This window comes from Alosa alosa, chromosome 6 (assembly GCF_017589495.1).
Source record: "Alosa alosa isolate M-15738 ecotype Scorff River chromosome 6, AALO_Geno_1.1, whole genome shotgun sequence".
In the NCBI taxonomy this organism is placed as follows: domain Eukaryota; kingdom Metazoa; phylum Chordata; class Actinopteri; order Clupeiformes; family Clupeidae; genus Alosa; species Alosa alosa.
In genome coordinates, this window is record NC_063194.1 from 31612469 (window position 1) to 31630991 (window position 18523).

Consider the following 18523-nt stretch of genomic DNA (forward strand, 5'->3'; position numbering starts at 1 on the left):
TAGCGTTACAGCTACCTCAACACTGCACTGATTTATTATTTTGGTTTTGGTTTTCCCCCAATGACAGTACTCACACACACACACGCCCCAGGTTGGAAAATGCCAGAATTCTCCTTTTATTATGGTGCGTTCCATATTGTTAAGAATTGATATGATGGTGCCTGTTGTGTTGAAAAGTAGCCTTACTCTTACATTTCACTGGACATACGGTAGGGTTACCTGAACATTGGTTCGGGTTCCATATTTTGAGAACTTCTTGTGCAATTATATAACTGAGCACTTCTTCAAGTATTAAATCTCTTGTTTCTTAATTTCATGTCCTCCATTTCCAAAGGATAACAACATGTTAATTAGACCAAATGCTCTCTGTAAACAGCAACGGCGCCACGTAAACATATAATTGGGAAAAGGCTACCCTTGTTCGGGAATTTCATGTTTTTGCCATTTTCCACAGTGCTCTTTGAACATCCAAACGTCATTTTGTTTTAAAATGCCTCTGACCCCCCAAAAAAAACAGATGTTAGTTTTTGAGGGGGTTAGTTTTGTTTAGGTTTATCTGTGTTTTCCCAGGGATTGCGTGTAACTAAGTGTCTGTGCTTATTTCTGTGTGTCAGTGACACATGACATGACATAAACCCCATGTGTTGTGCTGGGGAGAAACCTTTGCCTGACTTCTGCATCAGCCAAAAACAACAAGAGTGCTCTATTAGTATTTTATGATCTGTAGTGCACAATGTGGACAAGAAGTCAACCTCGAGTGGGTTTCCCCTGCCCTAGGGAACGTTGACAAGGACATGCCAAATCCATCCTTATTCCCTTACTTATGCACTCTGTCACCCAATTGATGGCTATTGCTTACAAGACGGCTGCGCAACCCACAAGCTTTGCTGTGACTACAATAGAATGTCTGTGATCAGGGGTGTTGTAGTAAAATAAGAGGTGGGTAAACTATGAATTCTGTGATCACGGTAAGGTGGACTGGGCCATGCGATATCAGATTTTTTAAAAAGGCATTCAGAACATGTTTGATGATGGTGGAGGTTATAGTCCAATGTTTATAACAATACCAGTGGTATTAGATGGTTCCTAGAGTGTACATATTGTGAATGTGGATAATACAGTGTGATTTTTGAATGTTAGAAGTTGCAGTTGGTGAATAAACTGTTTTGAGAGGTGGATAAACTCTAATTCTGTAGAGGTGGATAAACTGTGGATAAACTGTGTTTACTTGTGTTTAGCCTCCACTACAGCCCTGTCTGTGATGAATAGACATGTCCCTGTGCAAGAGAAACAAGTTCAAGGAAAGATCCATAGAGTGGAACGCGAGGAAAGGTAAGTCCCCTGGGTAATTAAAGTTATTTGAAATTGATCAGATGGAGTAGAATCAAAGACAATTTTGTTGCTCATTGCTTTCAAACAAAAATGCTGGCATTGGGGTTAAACAAGTAAGCTTTATTAAAAAGTAACAAAAGAAACAACTTAAAGGGTGAAACTGCGTTAAGAGATCCATTCTCTCTGGTGAGAAGCTTGTCAAACGGTCTCTGAGATGCCAAGCTCCAGTTCCAAAATTGGGATCATGTAACTTCCTCCCATCTCTGGCGAAGACTCAGCAGAATCGGTCTCCAGCACTTACAGGGCGTGGCTTTGTTCTCACCTTTCTGCTGATGGAACAGAGACGCACACTGACAGACTCTATAATACCTGAATCAAAGACAGTTGACAGGGATCGTTCAGTGAATAGCTGAGGCAGAGGTCAGTGGATGGCTCAAAATTGATACCTACTTTAACACACGATCAGGTAGGATGACGACTTAAAATTGATACCTACTTTAACACACAAGCAGGTAGGATGACGGCTCAAAATTATTTTCTGTGCCAATGTTTAAACGGTATACATTCAGAAGTTTCATGTTGAATAGGGTATTTTTTATTTTTCATTTTTTGGGGGAAATGGTATCAATATACCTACACATGACATGAAGAACACTGTATGTATTGGAACATCACTTAAGTCTAATGCAATAGGACTAGGATCACTGGGGTCCAATTTATACCTGCATTGTTCTGTAAAACAAACTATTGAGGATGCTAGACAGCATCTGGTGTGGGAGGGGATAGGAGTTTGAAGGTGAGTTGCAACAGTGTATGGAAGTCAAGTAATGTAGTCTATATTCATATGCATTGTGTTACATTGGACAGCTGATGCTAATAATAGAGTTTTAAAGTTCGACAGGAGAAAACGACATTTTGGTTTCGTCAGGCTATGTTATGTGATAGGCCTACTATTACACAGTGAGGCTGCTTGTGAGCTTGGGTGGTAAATCTGGCAGGAAATCTAACTTTTGAATTCATCTGTCTTCACTGTTGTCCACTCTTGTCCGAGACAGAAGCCCCTCTATTTAAATATATTGTTTTGCTATTGTTTGAACATTCACGTCAATGGCTGCATGTCGCGCACGTCGGACACATTGGTTTGGAAAGGGTTAACTGGTTCGCCGAGGTCATTTTCTATCACCAACTGTGGGAAAGAGCTTCGCTCTTCTGTCATCTCAGGGCCTAAGTTTCACAACACTTGCTTTGAACTCACGTTAGCCAACATAATGATTATCATTATAACAGCATTTGCACAACACATGCGCAACAAGGATTGCATATACCATTAAGATATTCGACCTGTATTTGGCCTACATATAAATAATTGCATTTTATTGGTTTCCATCTCCCCATTTCATTCAGAAAGTTAGATTTTAAACGTTGACCTTCGCCCCATACCTAACCAAAATCGATAACTGTTGAGATGAAATGTAGCTTATGCTGCAAGTATGCGTGGTTGTGTGGTTGTGTGATGATCAGAGACACGAGTCTCTCTGTCGCTCGCGCTCTCTCTCTCTCTCTCGCTCTCTTTCTCTCTCGCCCCCATCGTCTGTGTCTGTAGATCGGTGCCACAGTCACTCTGTGATGTGTGTAACAAGAGCACCACTACCAATGGGATTCGACGGATAAAAAAGTTTGTCATTCACTTGGAAGGTGAAATCATTCTCGGATGAAAAAAACCTGTTAGGCTGTTTTGTAAGCAGATGAGAAATTGCAGCAGTAACATACTGAGGTTTGAGATGAAGGCGGCGAAGATGGTTGATTAGGAATGGATTTAGGGTCTGAATCCTCCCGCTTGTTGCTGTTAGAGGTGTATTGCACAACCCAAATACTGGAATAACGGAAATATCGGAATTGGAATCATTTCAAGCCATAAGGTAAGATACTATTGAACACACAGAAGGGTCGAGACCGTTGACTGATAGATTTGCAGTTCCTTCCATTGATGTTGAAAGAAGAGGTTAAACATTTCAGGAAAACACTCAAATAAATGGTTAATTTATCCTAAGTCCTAAGTTACTGCCTACGAATCTTGCTGTTAATTTATTTGTTCTCGAGGATGTGCCTTTGTGTTGAACATGAGGTTTTAAAAACAAATCAAACAACGGGTTGAATCCCTTTTTGTAACTCTAAAAAACAATGTAGCCTATAGCAACTCGTTGTTTTTAATTTATAAAATGTTAATTGTATTAGAAATTATGTTGTGGTTAGGGAAAGTCTGCTTACGACTGTTCTGGAAGTTTTTCAGGTGAAACCACGAAAACAAATCTAATGAGACTGGGAGAGAATCCCCCTCTGACTCAATGCAGTTGCATCCATACTTATAAACGGCTGTTGTACAGTACAAACAATCCTCAACGGATGTAGGTGTGTTTGCGCACACGTCGCTTTCTGATGTAGTGTTTGCGCTGTGCGCTTATCGCAAGCTCCAGCCGCATGCTCCAGCCTGTCCGCAGGCTTGGACCTGACAACGCACACGCAGAGATTGCCTGCAGGATCCCGATATCAGGTCGGACTCACGGTCGGAGGCTGGTGTCCTAATGATTGATAGGAAGATGATGTAAAACAATATTCCATCACAGAAACAGACGGAACTTTACGCCTAACACAAAAACTTGACAACGGTCGGTGATGTTCAACGCGCCCTCATTTGTCACGAGCCTCATTTTTTCATGGGCAAAGCTCATGAAGGGCCCCGAGAATGCCCCTCTGACCGGTGACGATTGGAACCAGTCCAGGCCAGTCCTCCTAATCAATATGGGTTGCATATTTTTAATGCGCCATTTGAGTACCTCTCCGCTGATATTTACTGTGGGCGTTCTGAGCTTCCTGCGTTTATAAATATAGAGTGAATAACGCGTTTGATGTGGGGAATTAGATTAAGAAACCTGTTGCTTTCATATTTATGCCTGCGTCACCGCCCCAGACACCACGCGCTGTTCACGCCCTCTATTTCAATTACTTAAGTTGGACTGATTGATTGGAAACACACCCTCTCATAAATTAAAGTTAGACTAAGGCCCAAGGGTTGAGAACAGAGAACAGAGATTGTAACAGAGCTCACTCTGTGCCATGAGGTCAAAAGTACATACACCAAATATGTGTGTCATTTGACACATATTTGTCATTTAACCCTTCAGTTCCTGCAGTTCTTCACTCCTGCCAAATCCTGCCCCTCCATGCAGTAGGCTATCCCTGCATTCCATCAGATTTGGATTCCTCACCTGCCAAATCCTGCTGCACTCAATCTCATTCGGATTCCTCACCTGCCAAATCATGCTTCTATATATGAACAGTTCAGATGTAAAAGCCTCTAAATGCCATTTCTATCGAAAATGAAACAACAAGGCTCTCCACACATAGCGTACATTGAACAAAAAATTTTGCTTCAAGACTTGCTAAATACCACTCGCTTCCTGGTCTAAAATATTCATTTTTAGGCAAAAACATATAGGAGCCTGATAAAAAAAGTGGATTTAGATTTAGAGGGTTTTGCATCTGAACTCTTTCCTGCACTTGATGCGGATTTCTCACCTGCCTCTTTCAGCTGGGACTGCTTTGTTCCTTTGCACTCCCATCTGACACACACACACACACGCAGGTCGCACACACATACCCCCAGTTCTTCTGTGAGTCTGATCAGCAGCTCTTCTCCCTCTCCTCGCTCTCTCCCTCCCTCATCCCCCTCTCCTTCCCTCCCTCCTCCCTCCCTCATTCCTCTCCCCTTCCCCCTCTCCCTCCCTCATCCCCCTCTCCTTCCCTCCTCCCTCCCTCATCCCCCTCTCCCTCCCTCCTCCCTCCCTCATCCCCCTCTCCTTCCCTCCTCCCTCTCTCCCTCCCGGTTCACTTTGTTTCTCTCTCCTCAGACTTTTTCGTCGCATTCATCCAGCAGCCGCCAAACAGACAGCAGCTGGCAGGCCCTTGTCTCTCCTCTCATGCCTGTGTCTGTGTCGTTCACCACCCTCAGAGCTGATTCATGTCCTGTCTCACACTCATACTCACAGTGTCGGACACACACACACAGACACGTACACACAAACACAGACTCGCACACACACGCACAAACACATGCACAGTTGCACACACACACACAGGCATAGACACACAAACCCGCACACACACACACACACTCATAGACACACAAACCCGCACACGCACACCTTTGCTCAGCCCTAGCCATAAACCTTTCATGTATGTCTCTCAGTACCAGCTTCTGGGGTGACCACTTCTTTGTGTTGCACTGCACAGCATTTTGGCCCAATTCCTATATCTGATTTGTTGGTAATGTTTTAGTTCCATAATATGTTCATTGGTCTTTTGGTTTTTAACGGTCAAAAATAAGAACACGGATACAACCTGTTTGACCTGCCTCACCTAATGTTTTTATAGCACAATGTCAAAAGCAGCAGTCTAGCTCATAATGCTGTTCTAATGTTTTTATAGCACAATGTCAAAAGCAGCAGTCTAGCTCATAATGCTGTTCTAATGTTTTTATACTGTAGCACAATGTCAAAAGCAGCAGTCTAGCTCATAATGCTGTTCTAATGTTTTTATAGCACAATGTCAAAAGCAGCAGTCTAGCTCATAATGCTGTTCTAATGTTTTTATAGCACAATGTCAAAAGCAGCAGTCTAGCTCATAATGCTGTTCTAATGTTTTTATAGCACAATGTCAAAAGCAGCAGTCTAGCTCATAATGCTGTTCTAATGTTTTTATAGCACAATGTCAAAAGCAGCAGTCTAGCTCATAATGTTGTTCTAATGTTTTTATAGCACAATGTCAAAAGCAGCAGTCTAGCTCATAATGCTGTTCTAATGTTTTTATAGCACAATGTCAAAAGCAGCAGTCTAGCTCATAATGCTGTTCTAACAGCCTGGCGTTCACCCAGTGGCTGAGCAGAAAACTGCACACTTTCCTTCCACATCACAATAAACAAAACAAATGTACAGGTTTTTATGAGCCAAATGGCAGAATACAACTATTTCAGTCATATTCAGTGATTATAACGTTTCATTTTCAGTTATTATATAAAGTTTCAAGGTTATCTCAGAATTGGTGACATTGGGGTAAGTGTTGTTGTGTTTTCAGGCTATGTTTTTGATTTTGTCGTTGACTATGAGTCCACGATGAAGTTAGTTTTACTTTGCCTATGAGTTCAAATAATAGGCGAGTGCAGATGCATGTAGGCTATACTCTGCTAGTCACAAACAGGTTTTAGTAAAGCAAGTATACTCTGCTAGTCACACACAGGTTTTAGTAAAAACAGATTTTAGTAAAGCAAGCTTGCAAAAAGATTCCTTCAAATCCACCGCTGGCTGTCAAAATACTGATGCACTATTGGAAGTTGCGCTGCTTGCTGTTAAAGGGAATGACAGATGTCACTCTCATTGGTTGAAAGAATGTTATGCCCAAAACACACCCATGACTGACTAAGAAACAGAAGAACAACCCTTTTGAACAATGCGCCCGACGTCTGGTCACAAAATCACGCCAAAGGTGGACCGGACACGCCCTTAAGCTTTGCGTTTCTGACCATCCGTTTCTGATGGCCAAGATCGGGCCCTTGGTCTGTTTGCACCTGATGACACTACCAGTTCTGACAGATAGGCTGACGTCACAAAACAGGCAGCTGTCATTTCTCCCCACCTCTATTGTCTATTTAATTGGTTGCATCAAATGCCTACAGAAAACATGCAATGTTGTAGCTGTTGTGACTTATACATTCATGCCCTTATAGTGACATTCTTGCTCTTATTGTGCCCTATGCACTTATACCCTTGTTGGGACATATACATTTATGCTCTTATTATGACGTACATTCCTGCCTTTATTGTGACATATGCATTCATATTCCTGTTGCCAGGCATGACGCCCCTCAGGAGTCTGTTCAGGAAGTGACCTCAGTGTGACATCATGGAGGACAGTTGGCTGCTCCTGTCCCCCCCGCCCAACCTCAGCGAGCCGGTCCTGTACGACAGCGGCTTCCTGCCAATGACCAACGAGTCGCAGACGGGCGCGCACAACGACACCGACACGGACTTCCAGCGCACCAGCACGGTGGTCATCACCATCCTCTACTTCGTGGTGTGCGCCGTGGGCCTGTGCGGCAACACGCTGGTCATCTACGTCATCCTGCGCTACGCCAAGATGAAGACGGTCACCAACATCTACATCCTGAACCTGGCGGTGGCCGATGTGCTTTTCATGCTGGGCCTGCCGTTCATCGCCCTGCAGCTGGCGCTGGTCAACTGGCCCTTCGGCCTGGCGATGTGCCGCGTGGTGATGACCGTGGACTCGTTCAACCAGTTCACCAGCATCTTCTGCCTGACCGTCATGAGCATCGACCGCTACCTGGCCGTGGTGCACCCCATCAAGTCCACCAGGTGGCGCAAGCCGCGCGTGGCCAAGACCATCAACCTGGCCGTGTGGGTGGTGTCGCTGCTGGTCAACCTGCCCATCATCATCTACAGCGGCCTGATCAGCAACCGGGACGGCAAGTTCTGCAGCATCGTGTGGCCCGAGCCGCAGGAGGCCTACTACACGGCCTTCATGTTCTACACGTTCCTGCTGGGCTTCTTCCTGCCCCTGCTGGTCATCTGCCTCTGCTACCTGCTCATCATCATCAAGGTGACCACCAATCACCTTCACATTACCTTAGAAACGCTCTTCATGATCCTGATCCACCAAGCACGTTCACATTACCTTAGAAACGCTGTTACTTACACTGATAATCATGATCCTGCTCATCATCATCAAGGTGACCACCAAGCACGTTCACATTACCTTAGAAACGCTCTTCATGATCCTGATCCACCAAGCACGTTCACATTACCTTAGAAATGCTGTTACTTACTGTACACTGATAATCATGATCCATGATGATGATGATGAAGGTTTATTTGACCAAGTGAGTGCACACAAGGAATTTAGTTTGGGCTGAAAGTGACACCCTAGCAACACATAGATGTGGAGGATTAGGAGAATATCCAGAAGGCAAGATTTGATCTTTTAGTTCAAGAATTTACAGATTTGCCCAGATTAAAGGCTCACAGAGTAAATCCAGTTCAGTTGTTCAGTCTGTTAATGAACTGGCCAGACCTGACCCTGTCCCTTGCATTGCTCTTACACACATTATAGCAATCTCTGCTATCTGGGCGAATATCCCAGTGTTTGAGACTGGCCTCTGGCAGTAGCCCACTGACGCTATCTGGGTAAACATTCCAGTGTTTGAGACTGGCCTCTGGCAGTAGCCCACTGACGCTATCTGGGTGAACATCCCAGTGTTTGTAAATGTAAAATCAGGTACAAACCTCAATACAAACAGTGAGGTGAAGCACACACTAAGCCTGACGCAGTGAGCTGCCTGCTACAGCGGCGCTCGGGGAGCAGTGAGGGGTTACAGGGCTCTACACTAAAAAAAATTTCCAGGAGCACTTGTGCGCCCAAGTTAAAAAATGTAGGAGCACAGACAAAAATTTGGGCGCACAGTCAGTTCTGTACTTAATTTACACATAATCTAACATTACACTGCAGCGAACAGTTAAACATGCCAGTGCACCAATTGTGAAGATTAAGAATGACTGACAACATTTGGCTACAGGAACAGGATTTTAAACCTACTTTATTTTCAGTCTGTTCTTTTTTCCTACATTTTGTTAATGTAAAATAATATAATACATTGCCATATTTGCATTCAGCCTGTATATCAAGTATCCTGCCAAATGTAGGCTAATTTATTTATTTGTGAATCCATCTGTAGCTAATCCAAATATGCCTATGGTGACCTATCTGACTGCATACTGAATACTACTACTAAAACAGTCCATTTGCTCTTCCACAAAACCCAACATAGTCTAATCAAGGATATATATTTTTTTTATACTTTTATTTTTTATTTGAAATATCTGCATTGATGGGGGCAGTTAGGCAAACGTTAGGCCTACTTTCGTTTTGCACTTCAGCTTGTATTCAGTTTAAACAAACAAGAATGTGTTGAAGCCTGGAGTTGTCAGTAGCGTTCTACCTTTGAATAAAATGGGAGTATTACGGGAGGCTACTTTTGTGCTGGTTCGCTACAGCTATATTTTGCATATTGCAGCCAATACGTCAACTGGGCTAAAAGGCATGTTGGGTTACCTTTCCTTCTCTCACTGCATTCTCAGAATCTCATCCTGTTCCTCCTATATCCAATGAATTCGGTGGATAGAAGAACTAATTTCTTCAATCTTTGCATCTTGGCTGGCTAGTTTAACTTTCCACTTTTTCTGTGCGCTCTTGAATTTGATAGAAGCGACTACTAGTCACAACGAGTCACAACGCGAAACTGCTAACGTTGATGGGAGGTGTAGTTTTTATGCTGCATTCGCAACGTGATTCTATGGTTTGCACCAGTAATGTTTCTCGATGTTGCGGTCTATTTTGTAGACAAACATTAACATGGTTAGAAGTCATTCGCACCAGTGCGCCTACATATTTTTTTGCACTCGCACGCCATCATTTTTACTCGCATGTGCGAGTGAAATGGGCGCACTGTAGAGTCCTGGGTTAGGTGCCTTGCTCAAGGGCACTTCAGCCGTGGACGACCACTTCCCCCGCCCACATTTTTCCTACTGATCAGGGATCGAACCGGCAACCCTTCAGTTACAAAGCACGAAGCCCTAACCAGTAGGCCACAGCTGCCCCGTTGACGTCTGCGATGTCTGTTTGAGACTGGTGTCTGGCAGTAGCCCACTCACGCCTGTTCTGCTGTAAAGAGAACTGGAAGAAAGGATTGGGCTGGTGATGTCACTGCTTCTGCCGGGTATGCTGGGAAACGTCGCAGAGATTCTAATTGTGATAGTTATGACCGTACTGTAGATGGCAATAATATCTGCAGAAACAGGAAGTCATCAGATGCCACAAGAGTATAACAGCCAATACAAAAAAATAATTGGCTGCAAGAAACATAAAAGTGCCATCAATTTAAAGAAAAGTTGCTAATGAGATAAAACCACAAAAGCACTAAAAATTATAAGAATGTGTCACTTTGGATTAAAAGTGTCTGCTAAATATCAGTCAACCTTACCTTTTAGAGATAAAATAGATTACCTTTATAGCCAAGTAGGGCTGCACAATTAATCGAATTTTAATCACGATCACGATTTTGGCTTCCCATGATCAAATTTGCGTGATCGAGCGATATTAAAAATGCGTGCTCTATCCATAGAACCAACCTGGCAACCCATAGAACACTCCGCTACAAAACAAATCAAGCGCTCCTTAAACCTGTCTGACCATGTGCCTGCATACAGCCTACCAATGACAGCTGTTCCCTGCACTGCTAGCTCAGTTTGGATGCACTGTGGACTAATAGCATTATGTTAACTATTAGTAGGCTAGTTAGATTATACAAAAAAACGACGATCAAAAATCAGATGTGTGGTATGTGTGGCGCAGCAGAAGGCCAAGAGCTTGTCCCCAACACGTAGTACTGTACTGTTGGTAGGCTAAAAATAGGCTACTGCGTATTAGTAGTAGCCTAATACCCACCCAATACAATAAGGTTCCCTCTAGCGCCCGATGGGCCTCACCATATAACCCACCCGCACACCAATGATGCACACAACGAGGTAAGCTTTGATACGGACTATGAAACGGGAGACGGGAGATGCTCAGCTTCTCAGGCTATGTACAGTAGCCCAACTCACACCGTTTGCGGTAAACACCACAGCTCTGCATACACTTGGACACTCAAAACTTCGGCAAACATTCAGCTGGACGATGATGACAAGGGGCCTGTGCAAACACACACAATCATCTGCTCTCCCACCTACAGCCTACCTAACGGGGCTATATCCAGGTGCACTGCAATCAAGATGAGATTCCCTCTACGTCACTACAAGCGACACACCTCCCGACGTCATTCCCGGGGATACCCCTTGACACCACACTACGTTTTTGTGCACACAATTTAATTTCTTCGAGCCCACGTTTTAATTATTTGTGGGTGCGTTTTAGTAGATCGAGATCTCGAATATACTATAATGTGCTCATGTTTACATGTGTCAAGACAATATTGAGTGCACATTTTACAAATTGTGGCCACGTTTAAGGAGATCGTGCACACAATGTTCTATAACCATGTTCACAAATTGTGCTCTCTTTTTAATAAATCGTGCCCTCGTTTTTAGTAAATCGTATTTCGTTTTAGTAAATAGTGCACTCGTTTAATAAATTGTGCCCTCGTTTTACTTTGCTTAAAATGAGAGCTCAATTTAGTAAAATGAGCTCACTATAGTAAAACGAGAGCACAATATAGTAAATTGTGCACACGATTTAGTAAACCGAGCGCACAATTTAGTAAAACGAGCGTACGATTTAGTAAAACGAGCGCACATTCTCTCAACATGCAAAACATTTTGCGATGACCCCTCTAGGGTTCCGTAGCAACCTACTATGCATATGCGTTTCAAGACACAGCCTACGCAAAACGAGTGAACAATAATGAAAATGTAGCCTACACGTCAGTGGTTTACATTTTAACGAATGACTAAACCAGGGGTGTCCAAACTGCGGCCCGCCACTCACTTTAATCCGGCCCGCCGAGCATTTATTAGTTTATCATAGGCTGCTCGCTATTTCTTTTCAGCGATAGACAACGTTGTGGTCAACTTTAGGCTACTGCAAACTGCTTTACACTCTTCACAATGTCAATGTCAAAACAGCTTGTTACATCGAGATAGATAGTATTTCCATAGCAGCAGATCTAACTATGTTATGCTACTCCATTTGGGAACGTATTTGAGTGCACGAGAGGAAGAGAGCGCGATGGCAACAGTAGTTCCCACTACTGACCATTATAAACTGTAAGAGGGCACAGCCATAGGCACAGCACTAGCCATAGCAAAGAGTCTTAAAGTGACAATGCACCATTTATAAATGATTTAAACAGCATCAAATTAACAGTATTTCTTAAGAAATTAAGTTGTCATTTAAATAATAGGCCTACAAAATGTTATTATTATTATTATTATTATTAGTGTGTGGCCCGCCGGCCAATTTTCAAGTTTGGAAACCCCTGGACTAAGCGATTAAACTTAGGAACAAGAAGCAGAGCTTAACTGGCTAATGGGGAGCATTGGGAGGATTCCCGGTGGGCCGTTAACGTTTCCCCAAATATTAACAAAGTAGCATGCACAAAAAATTTGTTTGGAAGTCACAGTCAAGTCTATATTTGCAGTAATGTAGGGGAGTAAATGTGAAGGGAAGAATTTGGATGAGCCAGATAGCAAGTCCAATATGTTTAGGGAAAAAAATATTTTTGTCACTAAAATGAATAAATAATCGTGATAAATAATCGTGATCTCAATATTGGTCAAAATAATCGTGATTATCATTTTGGCCATAATCGTGCAGCCCTATAGCCAAGTATTAGCATGAGGCAGATATTAATGATTAAGTAGATAAGTGGGAAAAGGTGTTCAGATGGTCTATTGCCATGTAGTGATAATGTGATGTCCAGGACATTAATCTGGTGTGTTCTCTTGCCATGTAGTCATAATGTAATGTCCAGGACATTCATCTGGTGTGCTTTAATACGTGGGTGGGGATGTTGTCGCGAGGACAAAGTCTTATTTTTAGAGCATGATCTATCTGTCAGCTGTGTTTTCAGAAAAGACTGCTAAGTAATGAGCTTAAGTGTGATGGCACTGTTAATGATTTTATATATCCTGCAAGTATATTTGCGAGGATATGGATATTATAAGTATATTTGCTTGTGATGGAATTGATGTGTAATTTCAGTTAGCCAAGCCATTGCACTGAGGAATGGCATTGCTAATGGTCTTTCTATACCACTTTTCGAAATGCCTGTTCATAATTTTGAAGAACCGATATAAATGCCTTGATTTCTAGCAATATGAATTTAATCGAATGCACATTGCACTTGAGGATGTTAAATTCAGTTCTACTCACCTTTTGTATTCATAATTGAAGAGCATAAATAATGTGTTGATTGGGTCTTCTGTTGACAGGCCGTATGAGATAAGATCCCTGAGATAATAAGATCTCCATTGTTATCCATTGAGATGGGACTAATTATTAATTTCCTGCTTGATAACACCAGTGAAAAGCTCTCGAAGGCTGCTCAAGTTGGTGATATTTTTGGCCCACAAAGGTTGCTTGTTGATTGCCCACTATAGCACTAGGGGTTGAACACCACTCCTGTGCGTATCTGAATTTCTCATTTTAATGTAGAATCTATTTTTAATAGGGGTTGAACACCACTCCTGTGTAGATCTGAATTTCTCATTTTAATGTAGAATCTTTTTTTTAATTCAGATTATTGCTCCCTGTGGCCCTCCGGCTGTCTGTTCTGTGTGTGTGTTTAAAAAGCAATGTTTGTACACAGGCCAGGCTCCATGTTGCTCTTTATATAGCAGGCCTCCTTCGTCTAGCATCGTGATAAATCTTGGTCTATAAATAGAAGGCTCTTTTCATTTAACTTGATCATGTGGACATTTTAAGGCTCCATGTTGCTCTTTATATAGCAGGCCTCCTTCGTCTAGCATCGTGATAAATCTTGGTCTATAAATAGAAGGCTCTTTTCATTTAACTTGATCATGTGGACATTTTAATCTATAAAGAGAAGGACTTTTTTTATCTATCTTAATAATGTGGAAATCTTAATCTGTAAATAGAAGGCCTTTTGCATCTAACTTGATAATGTGGAAATCATAATCTGTAAATAGAAGGCTTCTTTCATCTGACTTGATAATGTGGAAATCATAATCTGTAAATAGAAGGCTTCTTTCATCTGTCTTGATAATGTGGAGATGTGTTTTTAATTCCCTGTCCAGGTGAAGTCCTCGGGCATCCGTGTGGGCTCCAGCAAGAGGAAGCGCTCTGAGCGCAAGGTGACCCGCATGGTTTCCATCGTGGTGGCGGTGTTCGTCTTCTGCTGGCTGCCCTTCTACGTGTTCAACGTGACGTCGGTGACGGGGAGCATCAGCAGCACGCCGGCGCTGCGCAACACCTTCGCCTGCGTGGTGGTGCTGGGCTACGCCAACTCCTGCGCCAACCCCATCCTCTACGCCTTCCTGTCGGAGAACTTCAAGAAGAGCTTCCAGAACGTTCTGTGCCTGCGGAGGGCCAGCCCGCTGGAGGAGGCAGAGCGCAGCAACAGCCAGCAGGACAAGTCGCGCATGATGAACGACCCCACAGAGACCCAGGGCACACTGCTCAACGGGGACCTGCAGACCAGCATCTAGGAGGGACACACACACACACACACACACACACACACAAACACACACACACACACACACACACACACACACAGTCACACCATCGGCGATCACTCGGAAGTCGAGTATGGATTGACAGACAGACACACAAACACAGACACAAACACACCATCACTCAGAGTCGAGTATGATGGTCCTCCTTGGGGGTGGGGTTGTTATTGTGGATCTTCAGGTGGCTTAAGTGGCTTATTCTGGAACACACACACACACACACATATTTATACACATTATAGGAGATTGACAGACCAAGCAAGGGCAAAATATGACACACACACACACAGAAACATATGCTGTAAAAAATATATTATAGGACAGTGACGTACCAGTCGGCACACACACCGGTATACACACACATAGAAAAACAAATCAGGAGAAAAAATTAGGCACATAACGTAAAATCCATTATCCAGATGGGTGGCCCTCCCCCTGGCTGCCTGTAATGTGTCTGTTTTTTCTCCATAAGGGCCGATGGCATGCGCGCGGATCTGTTGACCTTTACATAGGGTGGACGATGAGGCTCATGATCACACATGATCACCTCCGCTAATCCCCGACAGCCTTCTTATTAGCATACAGATGAGACACAAACACACACACACACACCATTGAATCAAACACACACACAAACAAACACACACACACACTAACTCTCTCTTTCTCTCTCTCACACACACACACACACACAAACAAACACACACACATTAACTCTCTCTTTCTCTCACACACACACACACACAAACACCCAAACTCTCTCACACACACATCTAGCACCGCTAACCTTTAGAGACCCTATTTTATTTCCATAAAGATGAGAGTGCAACACATTCACACGTCGCTGGCCCCTAGAGACCTTCCATTTCAACAGAAATGCGTATGTGCGTGCACGTGTGTGTGTGTCTGTGTGTGTGAGAGAGAGAGAGACGGCTGTTGTTATTCATGACAGAAACACTTGGACCCTCTATGGGTCAGCACTCCGCTCCCCTCTCTCCATCTCAGCGTCCATTTCAGATGTCAGACAATACACTCGCTTACGGACACACACGGACAACTGCCCACACCCTGGACACGGACACATCCTTGTTCTTATTGTGTTTTTATAGTGTTCTTATTGTATTGTCATTTCTAGTCTGCCCTCACCATGGACACATCCTTGTTGTTATTGTGTTGTTATTGTCATTTCTAGTCTGTGTGCAGTTGGTGCTCTTGTAGCTTTTGCGGCTATATGAACGCAAGTCCGAAACCAATTGGAGGGTGTGTGGACGGCGGACGTCCACCCTGACCCGTGTGTACACCCCGAGATGATGAAATGTACGTCGTCACTCGACCCCTTACAGATGGGCAGCGTGTGAGCCCTGAGGACTCTGGACACACAGAAACAGTCTTTAACAGATACCAGAGCCAGAGACACTAGAGCCCCACACCCACCCCCACCACTACCACCCCACCACCACCACCACCAGGAGAAAATGGGCAAGCAGCTACGCCCAGTGATGTCTGGGAGTGGGATGTGTCTGTGTGGGAGGTGGATGGGAGAGCAGACCCTGTTCCTAAAACACTGGACTGAAAGTGGACAATTCAGCCCTGCCAACCCAGATACTCTCTGTATTCCGAGGAACAGACAAAGCAGACCGAACACACACGGAGGAGTGTTTGGTCTGACTGATTGGCTGACTTTTATTAAGTGTCAAGTTCATAATGAGATTTGATGTTCATCCTTTGACGTCTGGTGGTGGGCAGTGTTGAGGGTGTCTTGAGTCTGTGGCCAACCAGTTGAATGTATTCATTTGTGTGGGTGTTGTATTTTGTGTTGCAGTAATGTAGATTTCTCTGTGTATAGCATTTTTTTTTCTGATGCCAGTAACCCACGTATACACCGGTATACACATGTTGTTTGCTTGTAAACCCTGTTCATGTTTTGAGTTGGTGTGTGTGTGTGTGTGTGATGTCCTGCATGAATGTGGGCATGTGTTATTTAAATTGCTCTATAGTATTATGGAATTATACATTTACTATGGAATTACTGCCGTACAGACCATGTCAGAGGATTTGCTCTTCTCCGTGTTTAGCCTCCTCACCCGAGTGTGTGTGCCATGGCTCCATCACCCAGCCTGTGTGTGCCCATTTGGAAGAGCTGCCCTCGCCCTCCCCATTCCCCTGGCTCCTTACCTGTTCATATGACCAGTCTCTCCACACACCCCCCCCACCCCACATCAGACGCTATAACCCACGTCTTAAGTCTGCGTGAAAGTTGACTCCGCTGTTTACAACAGTTTTACTTACAGTATTTATTAGTATCATTGTCTGTTGAGATGTAAAGTAGGTCATGCTAAAATAAATGGCTCTTGAGCTGTTTGTGGCTTCGTAGTATCATCCCTGACACCTTACAGACTGTAAGGGGCAGGAGCATAGACATGCCAAGAGGTGTAATTCCACATTAGAAATGACAGCTCTGGAATGTGTCAGGGACTTGTTCTGCGAGGTGTTCTTTGGGGTTGTCAGTGTGAGGTCAAGAATCATATTGCTTTGACGTTTACATATGCCCCCCACACACAGGCTGTACATTTATGATGTTATTAGTATAAATCAGTGTAGGGGAACAGGTATGAGTGAAGTGATAGATGCACATCCTTTTCTCCCTTACCATCATTCTACTGTGTCCAGTGAGAGATGTTAATTTGTAATGGGTATATTTACATACCACAAAATCCACAACTCAAAGACTAGATTCACTGCTGGATGAAGCCCTGTTAAGACTGGGATTTTAGGATGTCTGGGACTTTGACAGTAAACCCTTCGCAAGTGAATCCTGGCTCTGGCTCTGACACAGAGGACTGGGGCCGGCCGGCCTGCTCCTACGTGTGGACAGTGCTCTGTTTAGATAACCTTCGGGGCAAACATTGCCAACCCTCAGAGGAGTCACTACAGCAGGGGTATGTAGGTGAAATGGCACAGCAGGGTGTGTGTGTGTGTGTGTGCATGGGTCTTCATTCACCAAGGTCAGTGCAACCATTACACAGTGGCCATGACCAGTGATCCTTTCCACGATTGTGTAAAAAGAGTAGTTGATTAAGGGTGTGTGCGTGTTTGAGAGTGAGACTGTTGTCCATGCAATGACAAGCCTTCAGAAGTGTGCATGACAGAATGTGTGTTCTCCCGAGTGAAGGAGTGTGTGTGTGTGCTTGATATATCTTCTCTTTCTCACTGGTAATTTGAGAAGGGCTAGAGTGTGTGTGTGCGCCTGTATGGCAGCCACACTCCTACTTACCACAGACTCCCTCCACAACACACACACGTAGACAAACACAATCACACACACATGTACACAGACACAATCTCACACATGTACACAAACACACTTCGCTCTAATGTGCCTTCATTGAGTAGAGCTTTCATGTGTTGGTCTGGCTGTATCAAATGCTGAGAGCTTGTCTGCATGTATATGAATAGGCTTATGTCCATGAACAGACGCACCATTTCAGTCCCCCAGGCTGACATTTTCTTTTTTTCTGCGTAGGAAGTATTGTTTGTGAGTCATCATGCCATATAGTAAAGTATTTCTTTTCAAAACACACACACAGTTCATGTCTGAAGTCCTCATGCACAGACTGCTTTAAGATCCTATTTTCAAAACACAACTTCTTCATAAGTATTTCATTCAAAGCTCCTTGCTTCCCAGTCAAAACAAGTTACTTTCCAGAGGGGAGCAAAGGCTACAGAACAGGCCGTGCTCATAGCTCTTCCACTCCTTATCACAAATCTTATGTTTTCATCCCTTTGTTTATGTGGTGCATTTGTAAATCTGCCTCTACACCTGGGAAGACAATGAGTGGTTGTACAATTTTTTGCTCGCTCTTACTGTTCGGATC

General features: G+C 43.7%; 1 protein-coding gene across 3 annotated transcripts; it reads left to right on the forward strand.

Moving 5' to 3' along the window:
* The first annotated feature begins 772 nt into the window (after positions 1 to 772).
* On the forward strand, positions 773 to 17009 carry LOC125296045 (somatostatin receptor type 2-like). Of its 3 annotated transcripts, XM_048245682.1 has the most exons (4): positions 773 to 939; positions 1239 to 1332; positions 7238 to 8001; positions 14211 to 17009. In XM_048245682.1, exons 3-4 carry the CDS (start codon positions 7288 to 7290, stop codon positions 14619 to 14621), a joined length of 1125 nt encoding a protein of 374 aa, XP_048101639.1. In that variant the 5' UTR covers positions 773 to 939; positions 1239 to 1332; positions 7238 to 7287; the 3' UTR covers positions 14622 to 17009. The 3 variants fall into 3 exon arrangements, with proteins under 3 accessions (XP_048101639.1, XP_048101641.1, XP_048101640.1); XM_048245684.1 differs by lacking the exons at positions 773 to 939; positions 1239 to 1332 and adding an exon at positions 1740 to 1798; XM_048245683.1 differs by lacking the exons at positions 773 to 939; positions 1239 to 1332 and adding an exon at positions 2769 to 3251.
* Positions 17010 to 18523: the final 1514 nt, after the last annotated feature.

What these genes read in the sequence shown, in the direction of transcription:
- LOC125296045 (XM_048245682.1), top strand. Translation starts at nt 7,288, where the DNA reads ATGGAGGACAGTTGGCTGCTCCTGTCCCCCCCGCCCAACCTCAGCGAG. An exon ending in ACCTGCTCATCATCATCAAG is followed by an intron (nt 8,002 to 14,210) that starts GTGACCACCAAT and finishes TTCCCTGTCCAG; the next exon opens with GTGAAGTCCTCGGGCATCCG.